We start from the raw sequence: 20294 nt of genomic DNA, 5'->3' as shown, positions 1-20294 counted from the left end.
ATCCGATGGTACAAAACTGCATCCTGGCAACGGTAAATGACTCTCACTATGTCGTCACGCGGTAACAACTAAATCAATTACTACAGTTGATGGAGCGACGGGACCTCAAGGGATACTCCCCTCGCACCCCTCGAGGGCAATCAGCAGGTACGCTGCTCATCTGATGGACCAAAAAAGCTCCCTTGCCTTACTATCAATTAGCCTTTGACAGCCTTCTTCCTCCAAGTGGACCAAAAGCAGTCAGGATGAAATATAGCGCCCTGGAAAATGCATTTTTTTCTGATTATCGTTATGTGTGTACTCTGCTTTAAACACGAAACAGGTTTAACATTTACGATTGTTGGCCCCAACCGGAAAATTCTCTCTAAACATGCACACGACCATGATAATCACATCGGACCGCTGACAATCGCGCCTCTGTTGGCTTTAATCAAACAGGTGAAATAAAAAGATCAAATTGGGCCCGATTATCGCTACATTCACTCCACCTTCAACTATTGGACACGTTAACATTTCCGATTGACACCCTCGTCTGGGAAAAATCTCTCTAAACACACCAGTTTTGTGATCCACTCATCCACTGTGTGTGTATTCAGCTGCACTTTATCAAACACACACACGGTAAACACACACAGCAAAATCAATAGTATGTTAGGATGCCAGACAAACACACGATGAAACAAATATTTGCTGAGTGTGCCTTTGCATTTGCACTATCTTGAGTCACTACTGCTGAGCTCCTGAGTAGTGTGAGTCATGAGAGGAAGGTAGTCACAGGCAATGATGTGTGCGTGCGTGCGTGTGTGCGTGTGTGTGTGTACGCGTGTGTTTGTGGAGACCGCTGCAGGGCAAGCCCCGTTGTGTGGAGGAATACCCTTGAGAAATTCACCACTCGGAATAGGTCTTGCAAAAGGAGCCAATGAGCATGCGGCATTCATTCCGCATGGGTAATGTAACCAATGGGAGTGGCGCTTACAACAACCGCCGCCCTCCCATTGGTCGCGCTTAAATCGAAGGCGTGTTAGGTTTTCCCTTTTTTGTGTGTGGCTCCCCCACAACAGCACCATCTCTGGCAGGTGGTGTCGCCCTTTAAGGAAACAGCAGCCGGGCGACCGTTAATGTCGTTTTTTTTGTCTTTAGCACGAAATAATCTGTGTGTATTTTTTTTAATTCTGATTTAATAGTGCGATATTTGCATGTCTCCACGACCATGATGCGTCTCGACAAACCACCCGGAACGCGGCGGCCGAGCTAAGGACGAGAACGTCGGGGTTCCCCCGTCCCTTCTTCTTCTTCGAGGCTGGCTGCCACTTTTGTGATTTTAAAAAAGGAGCCAGCGACGCGCGGTGAACCCTCGCGGAACCGGGAACGAGCAAGTAAGGCCGAGGGGGGAATTGAAGAAGGAGACCCCCAACCCCCTCCGCCGCTACTCCCGACGAGCAGCGCTTCCACACCGCGGCGGTTTGTCGAGCTCTCATCCCCGCAGAACTCTGGCTCTTCCCTCGCCGGCGATGTCTACGTGAGACGTCGAAGCTCCATTTTAGTCGTGGGGTGGAAGTGAGCTTTTTTTTGCTCCCTTTTTTGGGGGGGTGCGTTGGGGTTGTTGTCCGTTAACATGCGGAGCCCAAAAAGCAACGGACCTTCGTTTCTGCTTTGAGGAGGAGGGAGGAGGAAAAAAGGGGGGGGACAAAAAATGAGGAAGCGTCTTCATAAAGACCCCGAAAATGACAAGGTCTCGTTATCTGTTGGTTCCCCGGCCCTGGATTTGAGCAGAACGAGGAGGAAAGGCTCTCCTTGAGATTTTGTTTGTAATTTATGTCTTTATTGGCATCACAATGACACCAAAGGAGCTCAAACGGTGTTTTTCCCCTTTTTGGAAGTTGTGCCACTGTGGCCTACAATGAACAGAAACACTTTCAACTTGGATTGCAGAGCATATTATTGACATTAATTTTTTTTGGGGGGGGGTTGCTATATTTTCTAAGTATTTCTTTGTTATCTCCCTGACTATTCAATGGAAGTATGCTATCAGCTACCGGTGTTGCCTTTGGACAGGCCGGTTCCCAAGCACGTCCTGAGCCGCAGGGGAGCCATCAGTTTCAGCTCCAGTTCCTCGCTCTTTGGGGCCCCAGATCCCAGACAGCTTTCACAGGTAATCACACGCTCTTTCTGCTCATTGTGTAGCCACACGCTGCTTTTGCACTCATTGTGTAGCCAACCCCCAAATGGCTGCGCTCATTTCCGAGGCCTTAAGAAGCAGCATCCAGGCAGCTGTCGCAGGTAAACACACTTTTCCACTCATTGTGTAGCCTCACACTCCTTTTTTGCTCATTGTGTAGCCACCCTCCCAAATTGTTAATTCCAAAGGTGTTCATAATCAGAACCAACTCTTCTGGGCCCACGATACCAGATAGTTGTAGCAGGTAAACATGCCCCTTATCCGTTCATTGTGTAGCCCCACAATTTCACTCATTGCATAGCCACCCCCAAAATGGTTGCTCTTGTTCCCTAGGCCTGAAAAACTAGCATCCTTGCTTGTTACTCTGCAGAACGGCCAATCCCAGACAGGTGTAGAAGGGGAACGCACATTTTTCACTCATTGTGTAGCCCCACAATCGTTCCACTCATTGTGTAGCCACCCCAAGTGGATCCGTTCAATCCCGTGATCTTTATGAACAGCTTGAATTATTCAGGGACCCACTGATATCTTTTGGATGTAATCATGCTCTTTTTTTCTACTCATTTTGTAGCCCTCACTCATTTTGTAGCCAACCCCCCACCGATTCATAAGGCCCTAACAAAAAAAGCATCAAACTCCTCGTTTAACGCCCCCCCCTCCATTCAGATTACAGGTAAACACGCTTGCGCCATTTGCGTAGCTCCACCCACTTTTTCGTTCATCGTATAGCCACTCCTCTAATTGTTTGCACTCATTCCCAAGGCCTTAGAAAGCAGCGTTTACCAAATAGGGCCATAGGAATCTTGCAGGTGGTTACTGAGTGTCTCGGCCCAACACAAACACCTGCGAGGCTCTCACATTTGTCTTATCTTTTTTTTTTTTTTTTTTTTTTTTGCAGCTTTTTGACCACATTCCAATTCCCCCCCCCCCAACATGTGCGTGTTCGTCGCAGATAAAGGCCTCGTTTTGCTATTTTGTTACATCTGTCAGCAGGAACACGCCGACACCACTGCACTGTTATGTATGTCAACATCCCTTTGACACATTGGCAGAAACAACATAAGTCACGCTTGAACTTCCTGCTTTGTCGCTCGTGGAAATGTGCCTCCGATAGTTTAGTGTGGTTTCCAAAAAAAAAAAAAAAGAAGAAGAAGCGACCCTTCAGGCTGCCTTATTTTTTTGGTTAATATTGGTGGAACCCAAAACTGCTTGATAATTTCGTCTCTCTCATCAGTGTATGACACCTGGTTCTGATTTGGAGCTTGTCCATAATAGGATTTGGTCCAAATACAAGCTCTGGAATTCGGCTTAGACCAAAATGTTCAACTCGATGTTCATTATTGGTCATGGGTTCTTGAGAGTTTCCTGCATCTTTTTATGCTCGATATGTCGACTGAATTTTATGCATTGGTCTGTGTAACTGCTGCACAATTTTGAATCGTTGTGGTTGACGTGTCCTTTGAATTCCATGTTTGGCAGTGAAACGTGTGTTTGCGGCTATTTTTTATTAATTTTTTAAAAATGTTCCAAGGGTACTTCAGGTTAAAATTCCTCAAAGGCAGTCATTTTCTTTCTTGCAGTTGGGCTCACTTCCCTTCATTTACTCAAGAGACGACTCCCAAGCTAGCGGTGTGTTTCGCTGTTTGACATATTTACGAAGCATGAAGTCACCGCCTGACCCCTGGAGAACCCTCTTAGCGCTTTGTGCACGACCCTGCCCTACATACGCACCCATGTGTGTCCGCTTTGAAGCTAGCCCCGCTGTCACAGGGGGCCTTCTTTAAGTCGAGAGTCCACGCTATCAATGGGCCGCTCTGTTGTTGGGCCCCATGGCGGTTCGGCGCAATCGGCTAGGCCTGTTAGATGCTTGTTGGGTTCAAATCTGTTGCAAGTTACAAGGAACCCAAATAATGCATTCTCTCGTCCCAACTCCATTGGCGGGTACCGCTCTTGCAAACCACATCAAGGTTTTCTGTCACAAATCAGTTTGGTGCACTTTGTTGTTCTTGTCGTCGTCGTGCTCAGGAATTTTGTCTTTATTATACATCCACAAATCGTGCATCCCCGCTCATATTTGCAACTACGAGAAGGTGTGCATGGACTCCCGCGGCCGCCGTGTGTTTTTACATGCGGTCCCGCAGGCCCGTTGTTTGTGGAAGCGAGGCCGGACTGGCATGGTAGAACCAAGGCTGTCAGGCATGCGCCTCGGCACTGTGGGCAGCGGTTTGGCCCGCCGCCAGACTCGCAGATGGCACAAGACTCTCTTCAGTCTTTTTTTTTTTTTTTCCTCTCTTCTGTCTTTCGGCTATTTTGTTTCCACTCGCACACAAGCGCTTCGTTTGTTGCTCTCTCTCTCCACCACCTTCTTCTTTCTCCTTGCCTCCGCTGATGACGACAATCCCTCTTGTAAACACAGGGCCGAGGCGGGTTGAAGACGCGAGCGAGTCTCGGGTAAATATGTCGCTCTGTGGGAATGCTTGCAACGGGTCGGAAGGGAAAAATGCAGCGGAGGAGGAGGAGGCTTTGGCGCCGCGTAACAAAAGGCCTCATTTATCCGTTACTGCCGAAAGCCTCTTTGAGGTGATGCGAAGGATGACTAAAGTTCGAGTGATCATTTTTTTAGTGTGAAGACTGAACTGAAGGGACCACAAGAGCGCCGCAAGGAGTCACGCGCTTCCCATCTCATGCGTTCATAGATTTGTGCGGATAATTTTACTGCCCTCGTATCCTCGCGGTTCCGCATCGCCGCGTTCTTACTGCCGCGTGGCTTCCTTTCATAGTTGGGCTTCCAGAAAAACACAAAAGCCCCGTTTAGTATGCCAAGCGCTGCAGTTGAGTTCAGCTCGCCCGCGGTACGACACGGAACGCTAAACCCCGACCTGGCCAGCGTTTCCACCGGCGGGCGCGGTGGTGGCGCGATGCCAATTGCTGCATCAGCTACCGAAATAGTGTGCTGACATGACTCGAAGCGCTCTGTGTTGTGGTGGTGCCTTTCTGCCGCTCGCTGTTTTGCACGGCCCGAGTCAAGACGCAGCATTTGAAAAATCTCATGGCTCACCACCAAAAAAAAAAAAAAAGACATTTAAGACCTCAATTGCGATAGGCAACCATATAGAGACATTTTTAAGACAATTTCTTTCTTTTTTAATAGTTGCCCCGCCCCCATATTTTGAAAAGGTTTAAACACGATTGAACCACTTTTTTTAAAGTACGATTTAGCTTTTGTGCTGGTGAAATAAAACGCCGGAAACGTTGGGCGGAATCAGTTTAAAAAATTAATTATGATACGACGCACTTTTTTTTATGGACACTTTTGCGTCGCGTTAACACTTGCGCAACTCCAAATTCCGACCCATCTGTAATTACCCCTCCAAAAAAAAAGTCGGCGCGATAGCAGAGGTATAAAAGAACGTTCGACTTTTGACACGGCGATCAATGATCAGACAATGATGACACGGAGGTCACGTGGCATCAACAGATAATGGAGGTCAGTTGCTTGGACTGCGAAAACGCCCTTCGGCTATCTGCCGTATCGTAATCCAGCCGAGTCGCCGTCGTCATCGCCGCCATCATCTTCAGAGCCGGCCCCGGGACCGACTCCTCCTCATCAGAGATGTTTAGACACGCTGAGCGATAAGCTCGTGCGTAAGAGCTGCAGATAGCGCCGCTCGCTCCGTCGCTACGCGATGGATGTTTCTGTGCGCGAAAATGATAAGCCGCCACTGTAACGGGCGGGGGGGAGGGAGGGGGTAACTTTGTTGATTTTTAAAGTGCAGCGATAAGGCCGCGTGCGTCTTTGCAGGGCTCTCGCATTGACGTCGGTTCAGGATGTGGTAAGAATGCCGAAGGAGCCAAGTGTTTCACAAGCGTCCTCAAAGCCTTTTTTTTTTTTTAACCCCCATGCTGCCGGCTGGAGCTTTTCTGTGAAAATTCCCCGAACAGTCCCGCAGTCTGCGGCCCTGTTTGTCACCAAGCAGGAACGTGTAGTATTTGGTAAACAAACGGGAGTGCGCGCTCGCATCCTGCCTTCATTTGGACGCAAGACACTGGCCTTCTTTCTTGTTGTGTTTTCCTCTGCGAGGGGCCCCCCTCTTATCACATGACCGTTCTGTTTTTGTGCCGTGGTGTCGAGTGCAGCCGGCCATGAGAACGCGACTCCACTTATCAACACAGATCTGAGTGACACCATCATATTTATTTTATTTATTTTAACCCCCACATAGTTGCCCGGCCTTCTATTGGAGGCGAAGACAAAGTTGACCCAGGGAAGCAATTAGAGCCTGGGGGACGATTGTTTGACATGAATGAAATTCCTTTGCAGAGTAGACAGCCCCCCCCACGTGACCTCATCGGGGGACCTTCATAGACTGCCGGTAAAAAAAAGGCCACATAAAAGGCAGTTTATGACACGTGATCCACCGGTTTGATGGTTGGGGGTTGTAGACGGGTTGCTCCTTATCTCGAGCACGGGGACCAATTCAGCTCCTCTGCAGCCGGCAGCGTTCTCTCAGAAACACTCCGAGTCCGTCTCATAAAACACTCTTGCAACAAGTAGATTCCAGCCAGTGCTTTTTTTTTCTTTTTTTCGTCCATGCACGCTGACCTGGTCCGAATCTACTCTCGGTTGAGGCTTAGCGCTGAGTTACTGGAATGTGCTGCAAGAGGTTGTGAGCTTTTTTTTTTTTTTTTTTTTCTGCTGCTTATGAAACTGACTTCAACTGCTTTTGCTGCTTTGGTTATCCGTCAAAGGAGTAACCGTTGTCTTGTGCTGTTGTTGACTCACTGCGAGAAACACCTGTTCTCTGGTAGGAAGTGTGAGAATTCCACAACAGGGCACCGTAACGGTCGAGCGGCACTGAAAGGGCATCAGAAGGCATTGTCGCAACGTTGCGATGACAGGAAGTTTGTTTGTAAAGCCCACAAAGCCGTTCTGATTGTGGAGCGACTCGTTAATCTTGCCGGTCGCTGATATTGAAGCGCTTATGTTTTCACATGCAACTCCCCGGCCGCCATTTTGTAATCCATCGACCGGAAGTTGGTTTTCTGGTTGCGCAGTCAGTTAGCGGTTTGCACGTCTGCCTCGCCGTCGGGAGATCCTGGCACAACTTGGTTTTCCTTCAGGTACTTCTCACGTCAAATTGCAGTTTCGACATCACGGGTGTCAAACTCAAGGCCCGGGGGCCAGATCTGGCTCACAAACCTATCCTAGGTGGCCCGCTAAGGGCAAATCAAATGCGTCAACTTCCTGTTTCTTCACTTTTAACAACATTAAGATATGAGATGTAGCAATTTATTTGTTACCAATCCTCCTCTTTTTCAGATTAATTGCAAAATTGTTGACCAAACCATTTTTTCCTGGTGTTCGTGATAGCTACAGTTTGTGACTGCTCTCCGGACCGATTGACAATGAAGAGTCTTCAAACTTAATAGCATATAACTGCAATGTGGGCGGAAGACTGCAGCCGAGATTTCTCCAGAACTGTGAGGCAAGAAGGCTGTGTATCTCACATCTTCCGGTCTACGCAGTAACATCAAATCCAATTTTGTCCGGAGCCGATCCCGACCGAAAGGAAGATCTAGTTTGGCTTGTCTGGCACAACTGGGAGTCATTTTCTGTGCTTGTGTAGCAAAAAATACAAAATGATCCTTATCAACATTTTTTTTTTTTTAGCCTTGGTGGAGGTCTCTCTGGCGGATACTTAAGAGAAGAACCGCGAGAGTTTCAGCGGGGTGTTTTAGTTGGCGTCTTGAGGACAATGTTTGCTCAAGCTGCAGCAGTCAGACATTTGCTCCGCGGGAGACTTGCGCAGTCCAAGGTTTTGTACACCATGTGACCCTGAACATCCGCGACCTCAGAAACCCGAGTATCGCAACCCCAGGCGGAGAGGCTGAGCCGAGATAGGAAACAGAGCCACGTTTAAATGAGCTTTTCATGGAATTGCACGAGGGACAACGGACACGCTTATTATGTTAGGAGTGCACTGCAAACGATACGAAGAGATTAGTCCGCTGTCAAGACTGCGCCGCGAGCACTGAGCATCTTCTTCTCAACGGCGGGTGTTCGACAAATATAGAAAACGCATTTAAAAAAAATACTTTGACCGATCGGTACGCAGTGAGCTTGACTGCTTCCTCGTGTGGTCAAGTCGACCTGACAGCCTGTTGCCGCGTGACGTGTTCCGATTTTGGACTTTGATAGCGCTCATCTGTGACATTCAAAAGGGGATGTCATGGAAAATGAAATTCCTTGAATACAAAAATTTGTTGCGGTCCACCCGTCGAGGGTGAAATCGCGCAGCCGATAAATTGGGTGCTTAGCAGTGGCGCTGTAATTGTTGACTCTTGGACTGATTTCACCAAAAGCATCACTAATATGTCTCCTTAAAATGTGGGGCGACTGTCAAAACCGTGGAAAGTTTACAAGAAAGCAAAATTCAATTTAAGAGACGTAGAGATTCCGACTCAACTTATACACTGCAACAAACACATCTGCCAGGGGTGGAATTGGAATTTCCATGTTTGAGGACGCAGTTTAAATAATAAAGTTCAAAATTTTGCGCTCGAGAGGCGATCCAGGTCAGTATCTGGTATGTTGGAATTTCATTTACCACATGGAAGAAGCAAAAGCGAGTCTGGCAACCAAACGGCGCGCATGCGCCACTCAGACTTGTACCTGAAATCATAAAATAAATGTTCACCCGAGAGAACCGCAAAGTCCTCGTTCAAATAAAGCAACGGGTCTAAAAGAGAAAACTTTACAGACGCAAAGCCAAATCGATCGGCGTCGGGCACGGTGATATTTATAATGACCTCATTCCAGTGTAGTCCGGGAAATTTTCTTTTACATTCAATCGCCTCATATGCCGCCCCCCCTCTTCTTTTTTTTTTTTAAACTCCTCCCCACTCCCTTTCCTAGCAAAAGGAGGTCATTGGCCTGGCAGATGGGGAGAAATTTTAATCCCGCCTCGTTCCACGCCAGAGGCTGTAGGGCAAATGGAAGTGACGCCAAACAAAGTCGACGGCACGCGAGCTTCACACGTACGGTCTGCTGTGACATCGCGAGACGTCATCCGACCACCGCTCAACTGAAACGTCGTTTAGTATTACAGGTCGTGTTATTGTCGCATTTCGCGGTGGTCTAAACATCCCCATCACTTGGCGCTTCTCACTTTTAGTTTCTCACACCTCAATGGAGCCACACCTTTGTGTTACCACGATTTAAGTATGACCACGGGACCGCCTTGTCCAAACAGCAGCGCGGCGACGCTCATTGTTTTGCATACCCGCCTTTTAAAATACACGCTGGGGAACAAAAATGCCCGCGTGACTTGCAAAACACAAAACATCTTTTGACGCACACTACGCATCGCGAATGCTTGGACGCAATCCATATGGTTCACACCGAGGGCCGGTGCAAGTGTGTAAACACGGCGGCTTGTTGACACTAAAATAGAGCTTTTTCCAGATGACCCAACCCTGCGTCGAGCTGTTTGCTCGCTGGTGAAATATTAGCTTTGTATCGACTGGCGGTATGACCTCAGAGGACACGCACCGTCCAGTGTGCGTGCGTGTGCGCGAAAGAGACTTTTGCTAATCCTCAACACTTGAGGTAATAAGTACAAGCAAAAGTGTTTGGACTTGAGGTCAGTCCAATTATTATTGTTTTTTTTTTTTTTGGTGTGTTCAAAAATCCAAACCAGTGTTCTGAAGCGACACCATCCCTTTCGAAATCGAGCGCCCATCGAGACCCGTTTCAGGTTCTCGGTCAAAAAACGTGTAACGAATCCCAAACTGAGATTTTCAACCGCTCGTGACAATCCAGAAGATGTCTGGAAAATGTTAAGATTTGTTTTGAAATGTCAGCACTTGTTTTGAAACACAAAAATCCAAAACAAAGCAATTTTTTATTTATTTTTTTCGGGATGCTTTTTTAGTTTAATGTATGCACTTTCTCATTGTTTCGAATGCTGTCCTATTCATATATTTAAAAAAATAATAATACACCGTTTTGAGACAATTCAATCATTAGCGTTTGAACCCTTTCAACGCCGCTCCCAAAATGCCGCAGTTTTAATCAGCAATTTCCACAAAATTGGCACAACGCAGAACGGCCAGTATTGATCGGCTGTAAATATGAATGGGATTTTTCGAAACCTGACCCTCAAACTCCATCGACGGCCAAACGGCCGAGCGCCGCGGAGGTAGACGTCTGTAATGCCGAGGAAACTCGAGCCTCGGGGGGAGCCCCAGCGGCAGCGCGTCGGCGGGGATGGGAGTCCGACTCGCGTTGAGAGCACGGAGACGAGTGATTAAAAACCCGCGATCCCCACAGCAGGTGTGTGTTGACAGAGCAAACGCACACACCCGCCCGCTCGCCACGGTTACGTCTACGACAAGCGCGCTCGTGACTCAGCCGCTCCCCCGCTGAGCCGCGGCGCACATGCGACTCAGCAGCCGTCCACGTCGGGCGCCGTGTTCCCGTAACGAGGTCAACGGGAGCACGGCGACTCCAAACGAAAAGAAAAGGGTCTGTTCTTTTCAGCTGTGACACGAAGAGAGAGTCTGCGAAAGGGAACAGAAACAAAGCGAAAAAAAAAACTTTTAAAGCAACGGATATTTGAACACAAACGGTGCAGCAACACCTTATATAACGGGACTCGCAAGTGTGTATTCTTTCGGGCCTTTAACCGAAAAAGTCATCCGGGGCAGTCGCGAGCTCACTCCAAACTCTAATGAGGGCACATGCTGTCAAAAAATGGACGCGTGGATATTTTAGTTGGGGCTCAGATCCTGTAATTAATGATCTCTCATTTGTGACTAACAATGGTGCACTTCGGTGGCTTCACAAAAATGTGTGTGGTCTATGATCAATGTGTGTGTGTGTGTGTACACACATCTGACACTCTTGCAGCTCACGTTTGGTCTCACAACTGATAATCATGGCATGAGTGCGATATCGGCGGGATGATAGGGTGTTGCGACGCCTTTATCAGTGTTTACGTACGCACACACACACACAAGCGTAGGTAAGATGAAATCCAAGTTTCGCAACATTGCGCCACCCGCCCCCGGGTTATTGCGCTCTAAACTTTACAACGTGTCACTTTTACAACCCTTATCCGTTATCTCTTGTTTGTGTTTTGGCAGAGACGCGGGGCCATCTCCTACGACAGCTCGGACCAAACGGCGCTGTACATTCGTATGCTAGGTAAGTGTTTCCTTGACAAAGTGGCCCTCTCGCACGTTTCAAAGGGGGACCGGGTCCCGTCCGTTTGGTGCCGTCTTTGAAATGGGACGCGGGCGGGATGGAGATTAAAGATGCGTGAGCTCGCATGTCCACTTAATCCTGTTTTTGCAGCCTTTAGGTAATCTCTTTTTCGCAATCTTAGTTTTAGGGTTTGGTGAACCAATTGAGGAAAGGGGTCGGGGCTACTTTTTTTTTTTCCCCCGTTGTTGTTTACTTTTTAGGTCCCTTGCAACGGGGAAAAAAAAAAAATCTGCATTTATATATTCAAGTGTGTACATTGGGAGCTGCTTTTGAAATGGAAGCCGAGTCTCTCCTCATAAGCCAAATGCGTTGTGGCCTTCTGGCATAAAGCCTGCTTATGCTAATAATCTGATTGGAGGGTTTCCATCTCCGTTTGTCTATGAAAGGACCGTCAGAAACGCGGGCTTGGTTGAGGTCTTGCAGTGAAAAAAAAAAACAAATCAAGTGTTCATTAAGCATCCCCAGTTTGACTTATTGACATGAAATTTGGATGTATGAAAGTTTCACGCAGCAACGCTTGAAATTAAGCACAAAGTTGCTCATTTTGGTTTTCAGTCAATTGCATGAAAAAGCGGCCCGGAAAGTTAGAATTTAAAAAAATTCACCGTTTTGCCGGTTTATTGTAATAGGACGCATGAAAAAGGCAAGGACTCGTGCCTGAAACTGAACAGGAAGTCAGCCATCTGGCCAATATCAGCTTTGCCGTGAAGTGCTGGTGCAGTGAGCGAAGCGTTTATTTGGTTGAAGAGGAAATCCGACTGCCCGACAGAAGACGCCCGAATGGCTTCCAGTTGTTGATGTTGTGAGTCAACAGCTGCTCCGTGTGTTTTGTTTTGAGCTGACTAAAAGCGCTTTAGCTCCCCCCCCCCCCCCCCCCCCCTCCATTTTCTTTTTAATCCTTTCATTCGGTTCGAGTGCAACGGCGCTTTTTCCCGTACGTCACAGGCGCACGGCATCTGCCTTTGTGGATGAGTTCTATTCAGCGCACGCTCGCACAGCCCAGTGTCATCTCGCCATCACAGAAAATGACATGACCTACATCCAACCCGCCCCCCCCCCCCCTCTCCCCCTTAATGCACTGCAGCTGTGGGCGCAGGGGGGGTTGACGCGGACCCCGTGACTCTCAAAACGCGTGCTATTCACGCCGTCAAGTGCGCGCACGTGCCCGGGCCGAGCACATGCGGACGCCTCGGGCCGTATGAATCGTTTTGATTTATGGCGTGCGCACGCGACGCCGCCGATTAGACACACGTTCCTTTGCGACGGCCGCTTGTAACCATGTTGTCGAGTGTCAAAGTCGGTCAGAATTTGCCTGTAGGCGGCGACGATGATCATCGCCGTATTGGCGTATTTGTGGTTTCAATTTGGTGGCAGACATCAAGAAATCTTTTGCGGTAGGAGTTCATTTTAGAGGGAAATGGACAAAACTAGCACAAAATGGTTACCCCAAACCAAAATGGCTGACTTCCTGTGACTTTATGGTTGGAGATTTTGGGTCATTTTTTTTGTGGGTCTACTCATCATCGCCAAATTTCTTGTTGCTCAATGAACCAAAATGGCCGCTTTGAAGCGAAACTTTTTGTCTGTACTTTCAGGGATGGATTTTTGAGATTTACAAAAAAAATGTTTTATGTGTGTGTGTGTGTGTGTGCGCGCGTGTCGTTGTGAGTGTGAGAATTCAAATGCAATTAGTGCCATGCTGGAAACACACACTGAACTGTCTTACACCCCCTTGCAATGATTCGGCACTTGCAGCTGCTGCAAATGCGGTGGCCCGTTTTATGACGTCAAAATCCCAACGGCAGGCTGACGATCACCTTCACAGGTTCTGTGTTGTGATGACATTGCATGCACAGCTCCTTGTCTGTCCTCTTCTTCTTTGTGTGTGTGTGTGTGGTTGGCACATGCGCAACACGACGAACACACAAGCTGTCTTTGGCTCGCTCCACCTCAAGCGCCACAATGGTGGGTTCTCACTTCTCACCGCAAGCGCGTCCCTAACCACTTTTCCAGCGCCGGCTTTGGCCGGGTTTATTTTCTCAATTTGAACACGATTGCGCGGTTGTGGTGTCTTTCTTTCCAAAGGCGAATCTGCCCCAAGGGTACAGAAGTGGGGGTTGAAACGATAAATCGGATAACTTGAATAATTTTCATTGAGAATGACACACCAAACAAACACTGCCAGTATCTTCGCCGATAATCTCGAGTCACCTCCCTCCGCCAAAACCAGAGCGGTCGTAGAGTAATAAATTGTGGCGTTCATTTGAATGAATAGCTGCGCCAATGTGAATAGATGTCTCTGTTTTTTTGCCCCCGCGGTAAAAAAATTAAAAATAAGAAATTTCTGCAGTTTGACCTGGTGTATTTTTATTTCAAGAGGTTTTTTTTTTATTTTTTTTATTTCTACTTTAATTAATAAATACATAAAATACAATGTTGCCAAACAGCGACGATTCCTGACTCAAAAATGCTCGCCTCACCCCGATAACCTGCAACTTTTTGCTTTTGAACGAACTTCTTCACCACTCGCCTCTCCATTTATGAGGAAATATTTCTCTCTTTGACATCCGTTGACCCCGCGGTAACTCCCATCCTCGTGGCTCACAACCCACACGCACGCACGCACTCGCACGTTTGTGCTGCAATTGCATGAGCCTTGAGGAAATAAGTGCAAATTTCTTCCAGGAGATGTGAGAGTAAGAAGTCAGGTTGGATTTGAACCGGAACGGCGAAGCGCCCATCCGTATCTGTGCATCGACTTCCGAAACCTTCACAGTGAGTACGATTGGCCTCCGTCGCCAACGCCGCCGCCCCTCCTCCTCCTCCTCCTCCTCTTCGTGCACCTCATCACATAAATCCAAAGTTACGCTTTGTGTGTGTGTGTGTGTGTGTGTGTCGCCCCCCCTCCCAAAAAAAAAACTTCCCACCTCCTCCCCATTAACACCTTGTCAATGACATCACAACACAGACGCATTGTGTGTGTGCGCACCTCACGCTGCTGTGTTTCCAGCTTGCAGTCGCAGTTTATTCAGTCATGCTGCTTTTGTGCGAGTGCGTGTGTGTGTGTGTGTGCGTGTGTGTAAGTGTACGAGGGAGAGCGAGAGCACTGACAAAGCAGGTCTGCTGTGCGAGGCCAGACAAAAAGGCTTACTGGTGGGCGGCTTCGTCAGCATCGGGCCGAGTGCGGAAGTCATGTGACGAGCTTGCGCTTCAAAAAAAAAAAACAAAAAAAAAAAGGCTTAGAGTCGTTGTGACTTCTTGTTAACCATCACTTTTTTTGTTTTTTTTGTTTTTGTTTTTTTATAAACACGTGCGTGTGTGTATGCGCAGCGCGCCTGGGCAGCGAGTCAGAAGCGGCGGTGGGCTCGGCCCCCGAGAGAAGGGTGCGCCGGCTGCTCAGCCTCCAGAGGTACCTGCACTCGTCCCGGCTGCTGCGGGGCGCCGCCCAGCAAATCCCGCTCCCCATCCTCGACGAGGACTACACTGGACAGGCCCGCGTAAGATCCAGAGACGCACGCTGCTCGCACAAAAGTTAGGAAGAGGGCTGACACGAGTCGAGGTTTTGTTACAAAGCGACCCCCAAGTTCAAATTTAAGTCATTTCTTTTTAAGAATCTGCCGATTCAGAGTCTAGATCCGATAACTCAGTATTGCATTCACGAAGAAAAAAAAGATTTACTTGCATTACTTAGTTCATGGGGCAAACTGCCACAAAAAAAAAATGCAACAGGTCTACCAGCTCCACGAGACATCGAGGGCTACACGTCTGAAATGTGCCCGCTTTGCAATGTTCACCGTCGATGTTCTTGTTTTGCAGTGCATGCTGGAGAAAGTGGGCAACTGGAATTTTGACATTTTCCTCTTCGACAGGTTGACCAACGGTATGTACAAAGGTCACAGGCGTCATGTGTGTCCCAATGGCGCCATCTGCAGGTTGCCTGATGCGTCACGTGGCAGAATCCCTCAAGTAGTATAAATGAACCACTCAAGTTGTGTCAAACACAAGATGCATTTAAAACATGTGACTAGTTGGCCAGCGCCAAAGCCGTAGACTTGCAAATGGATGCACTCAAAGTCACAAGACTGTCGACAAAGATTCAGATTCAAGTCCTTGTTTCTTACCGTATGTTTGTTCTTGTCGGGTTACAACTTAAATCAAGATGATACTTTTTTTGGTCCGACTTAAAATGTCGACGTTGCGACTAGTTAATGTTGCGACTTCACGTAATGGAATCACACTTGAGTCTTTTGCAAACCAAAACAGCAGCCCGTCTTCCTTTTCATCCCCCTCGCCGTCCTCCTAGGGAACAGCCTGATCACGCTGACGTTCCACCTGCTGGACCAGTACGGCCTGGTGGAGCTGTTCCGTCTGGACGTGGTTCGGCTGTGGCGCTTCCTGGTCTTGGTCCAGGAGGACTACCACGCCCACAACCCTTACCACAACGCCGTGCACGCCGCCGACGTCACGCAAGCCATGTACTGCTACCTGCGGGAGCCCGCGGTGAGACGATCTGGTCTTTCGCCACAATTTTGTGTCGTATATTGTCGCACCTGTTGGAATTCTTCACAGGTTTAGGGATTTATTTATTTATTTTTTTTGCCGGTCCTAACGTGTGCGCGTGTGTGTGTCGAGCGCAGCTATCCAAGTCTCTGACGTCGTATGACATCTTGCTGGGCCTGCTGGCCGCCGCCACTCACGACTTGGACCACCCTGGAGTCAACCAGCCCTTCCTCATCAAGACTGACCACTATCTGGCATCGCTCTACAAGGTGAAACTTTTTTTTATTTTCTCGTGTTCCGATTTAGAACGTAATTCAGTCAATTGTCATGTATTCTTAATTTTCTTCAAGACGGGTGACAAATTTATTCTCGCACCCTCATGACATTTTCTTTTTGTTCAGTTTTTATTCTTGCTGTTTTAGGGCTTTTCGGAAGGTTATAAATTTTCTTGTAAAATAAAAAAAAAAATGACTTGACTTTTTTTCTCCTAAATTTGACTCTTTCTCTTGTTGGTTTTTCCTCATCATTTAATTTTACCCCTCTTTCAAAAATAAAATAAAAAATCTCATATGCATCTTTTTTTAAGCAATGTTACAATGTTTCAACTTGTTTCTTGCCAACTTTTGATTCAATATTTTAACTTGTTTTGAGGGGGGGAAAATCTTTGTTAAACGACAAATTTAGCACCAAAGTTTGTGGCACTACCGCTCAACTTTAGTCTGTTAAATCCCGATTGTACTTTCTTAATGCCCCCCCCCCCCCTTGAACCTTTTGTTGGCCACAGAATACCTCAGTTCTGGAGAATCACCACTGGAAGTCTGCCGTGGGTCTGCTCAGAGAGACGGGACTCCTCTCCCACCTGCCCGCCGAAGACAGGTCTGCTCACATTGATGACATCATCAAATCTCCCTTTGAACTTGGATTGATGCGATTGTCAGCGCGTGAGTGTGGGTGTGTGCGTGTCCTCAGCTTGAGCCTCGAGAGGGATCTGGGCTCGTTGATCCTTGCCACGGACATCAGCCGACAGAACGACTACCTGTCCAGGTTCCGTCTGCACTTGGACCAGAGCAACCTGTGCTTGAGTAACGCCAGCCACCGACACTTTGTGCTACAGGTGCTACTTGCTTTGACTTTCTTCTTAGCACATCGAGTCACTTTTCCAGAGTTAGGAAGTTTTGCATTTATGCATTTATGTCGAATGAACTACTTCATATTTGACCTTTTTTTTGGGTTAACGTACTGAATTAATTCTTGAAACTGATGATTTTTGTTGGAATATTGCTCCTTCGTTTTCTCATTAATAACACAATATTAATTCTTCTTCTTTGATTTCATTGTCCTAAATTGATGATTCTCTTCTGTTTTGTTTGCGTCCATGGCAGATGGCTCTGAAGTGCGCCGACATCTGTAACCCGTGCAGGCCGTGGGAGTTGAGCAAGCAGTGGAGTGACAAAGTCACTGAGGAGTTCTTCCAACAAGGTCGACACCGTTTCAAAGATTACATAAACGGCTTACCAAGCCTCCATTTGATTGATTTATTTATTTATTTTTATTTATTTTTTGGCCGCGTCGTCACCATTGTCTTGATTCCTAACGCAGGTGACGTTGAGAAGAAGCACAAACTCGAAGTCAGCCCACTTTGTGACAGAGCCAATAACACAGTGGGGAACATTCAAATAGGTGAGGGACACTTCATTAGGTACACCGACACTGCCTCGTCACAATCCTAAACGCCATTTGAAGCATTATAGCACTGTATTTTTTTTTTTTTATTAATATTTGGACACCAAGTTGAAAACGACTAAGGTTCGTTTTTTTTCTTGGACTATTACAATTTAAAAAAAAAAAAAGATAATCGTCATAAAATTACACCTACTTTAGTAAAAATGACAACTTTTTTCAGCTTTCTAAAATTATGAAAATGTGTCTCAAATTTGGCCTCCCCTGTCAGAAAATTCTGACTTAATTCTGTAACTGAATTATTTTCCCATAAAAATAGAAAAAAATTCTCATGAAATCACAAAAGACTTTTTCCATAAATTGGGTTCTTTCTTGCAAATAAGCATCCCACGCAATTATTTGTATTCATTTTATTATTTATTTCATTGGCATATACCAAATGCCAACCTCATGCCATCATCTTAATTTTCTGTGCGTTTGATTTTATTTGTCAGCGTTCATGACGTACGTGGCGGAGCCCCTGTTTGCCGAGTGGTCTCGCTTCTCGGACACGCGTCTGTCCCAGACCATGCTGGGACACATGGGCCTCAACAAGGCCAGCTGGGGCAGCAGAGAACAAAGCCCGAGCCCAGACCCACCACCACTAGCGCAAGCCTCTCCAAAGACAAACCTCAGGGAAGGGGAGTATTCTGATGCCTCCTGACACACACACTCACTCGCTTGATCCCGTTACGTTTGATTATTATTATTTTTTTTTTCCTCTCGCTAAACCACTGATTTTATTTAATTTATTTAATTTGAATTGTTTTTGGATGTAGAGCAATACGTAGATACCTCATTTGGCGCCTGCTGTAATTTCCCTACTTTCTTTTTTTTTTTTTTTTTTTGTCACTCCAGAAGACTTTTGAAGTGCCATTTGATGCCGAGTATTCACACGGACGCGTATACGTAGTATACGTACGCATGCGTGGGTCACATTTGTATTGATTCTTCCTCCAAAAGTGACAAGCCCAGTCGTTTGCTGCCTCTCGACCAACCCAGACTGTTTACTATTACTTCTCTCCAAGTCACACACACTCACTCTTGGAAGCACAAACCAGCTGAAGTCACATGCACACAATTTTTTTTTGTAAGCACAACGCAGTTGAAGCCATACTCAAACACTCGGTCGCGCTCACACTTTTTGGAAACGCAAAGTAGTTGAAGCCATACATAACGGGGCCGGCCGGCTTGCCCAGTAGGCGAGATTGGCAGATGCGGAAGGCGCCAAGCACTCGAGAGTGGCGCCAAAACTTTGCGGGAAAAGTGAAAGATAAGTAAATCTAAGACATGTTAAAAAAGTCTATCTTTGCTTCTGTTCCCACTTTGGCTTATTTACAATTTTCTCATTTTATTTTTGTAGGTTTATCTCCAAATCCTACATCTAATTTAAATGTCGTGACTCGGGTAGCGAATGAAACTTCTCCATAAACTGTCCCACCAGTGAATGTCAACAAGAAAAACTGTGCTTGATCACAAATCTTCTTTCAAGTGGAGAGGTTGCGGAGATTTATGAGAACTAAAACTTAACATGCAACATGTAACAAATTAAAATGGGAAAGCAATGCCCAATTCATATTACTTCAAACAATTGCTCCCTCCACTGGCTGATGAGTGTACTGCAAGTAACCCTGCTAAGGGAGTGGCAAATTTATTGATGTGACCCCAGAGAACTTTTATATGTAAAAGGACTGAAACAATCCGGAGCAAAAAAAAAAAAAGGAAAAATGGGAGAAAGGTCAAGTTGCTGCTGCTTTAGTGTCGCAAGTCACGCGCATGAATTTTCCGACAGCAGCGAAGCCGACACGAAATGAATAAAATATTCTCATGATATCACATTACCTTAAAGTATAAATTAAGCACAATGTTGAATATTCAACTAATCGTGTAAACGCATTCAAATTAAATCTCGCCTTGGGCGTCATCTTGGCTAGGGCCGGCCCTGCACACACACACACACACACAACATTCTCAGTCACACTCACCGCCTCACTCAGTTCTTGGAAACACAAAGCAGTTGAAGCCATACACACACACGCACACACACACGCATACGCTTTTGTTTGGTAGCACAAAGCCTCACGCAGACTTAACACACACACACACCCGACTTTTTTTGGAAGCACAAAGCAGCTGAAGCCATACACACGTTCACACACATTGAACTCTTCCGCTCTGAGGCTCTCAGGGTTTAGTCATAGAAGAAAAACGGAGGACGAGGATCCTCTGTCTTAAAGGGCCACACACACACACACACACACGCACACACGCACACACGCACTCTCACACCATACGCACACACGCAAGCTGTACAGACAGACAGATGCCTTACGACTATGCACAAGCGACAAGCTAAGTGACCAAACTCGCCATGATGATGAAGATGACAACCACATTCCACAGTGTGAAACCCGCCCGTGAGGATCACAGTTGTTTGTTAACCCCCCCCCCCCCCCCCACCCTCTCGCTGTTGAAAAGTGCTGTAAGACTGTTGTTTTTGTTTTTTGTTTGTTTTTGCAAACTGTTTACAATTCTGTCGCGACAGCCATTTTGTTTTCTCGGGGATAAAGGGGAGGGAAGGGCAAGACTGGAGTTTTTTTTTTTTTGTAAAGGCTTTTGCGCTCTTTT

At 46.9% G+C, this 20294-nt stretch overlaps 1 protein-coding gene across 7 annotated transcripts; it reads left to right on the top strand.

Annotated features, from left to right (window-relative positions):
- The first annotated feature begins 1039 nt into the window (after nt 1-1039).
- On the top strand, nt 1040-19766 carry pde7a (phosphodiesterase 7A). 7 transcript variants are annotated; one of them, XM_088283277.1, is made up of 12 exons: nt 1040-2152; nt 11327-11387; nt 14133-14222; nt 14778-14944; nt 15264-15327; nt 15751-15947; nt 16085-16216; nt 16732-16823; nt 16917-17061; nt 17330-17426; nt 17547-17627; nt 18122-19766. In XM_088283277.1, the coding sequence occupies exons 1-12, from the start codon at nt 2015-2017 to the stop codon at nt 18328-18330; spliced, it is 1473 nt and encodes a 490-aa protein (XP_088139403.1). In that variant the 5' UTR covers nt 1040-2014; the 3' UTR covers nt 18331-19766. The 7 variants fall into 7 exon arrangements, with proteins under 7 accessions (XP_088139403.1, XP_088139398.1, XP_088139397.1 ...); XM_088283272.1 differs by having other exon boundaries at nt 14136-14222; nt 16732-17061; XM_088283271.1 differs by having other exon boundaries at nt 16732-17061.
- Nucleotides 19767-20294: the final 528 nt, after the last annotated feature.

This window comes from Idiotropiscis lumnitzeri, chromosome 19 (genome assembly GCF_059441095.1).
Source record: "Idiotropiscis lumnitzeri isolate Australia: NSW breed Sydney's pygmy pipehorse chromosome 19, RoL_Ilum_1.0, whole genome shotgun sequence".
NCBI lineage: Eukaryota > Metazoa > Chordata > Actinopteri > Syngnathiformes > Syngnathidae > Idiotropiscis > Idiotropiscis lumnitzeri.
The sequence above is the reverse complement of the archived record's forward strand: the minus strand, read 5'-3'. Positions and strand labels throughout refer to the sequence as shown.

Coding starts and splice junctions, on each gene's coding strand:
- pde7a (XM_088283271.1), top strand. CDS start 2,015: ATGGAAGTATGCTATCAGCTACCGGTGTTGCCTTTGGACAGGCCGGTT. Junction 14,945..15,263: donor ACTACACTGGACAGGCCCGC/GTAAGATCCAGA, acceptor CTTGTTTTGCAG/TGCATGCTGGAGAAAGTGGG. Junction 16,217..16,731: donor ATCTGGCATCGCTCTACAAG/GTGAAACTTTTT, acceptor TGTTGGCCACAG/AATACCTCAGTTCTGGAGAA.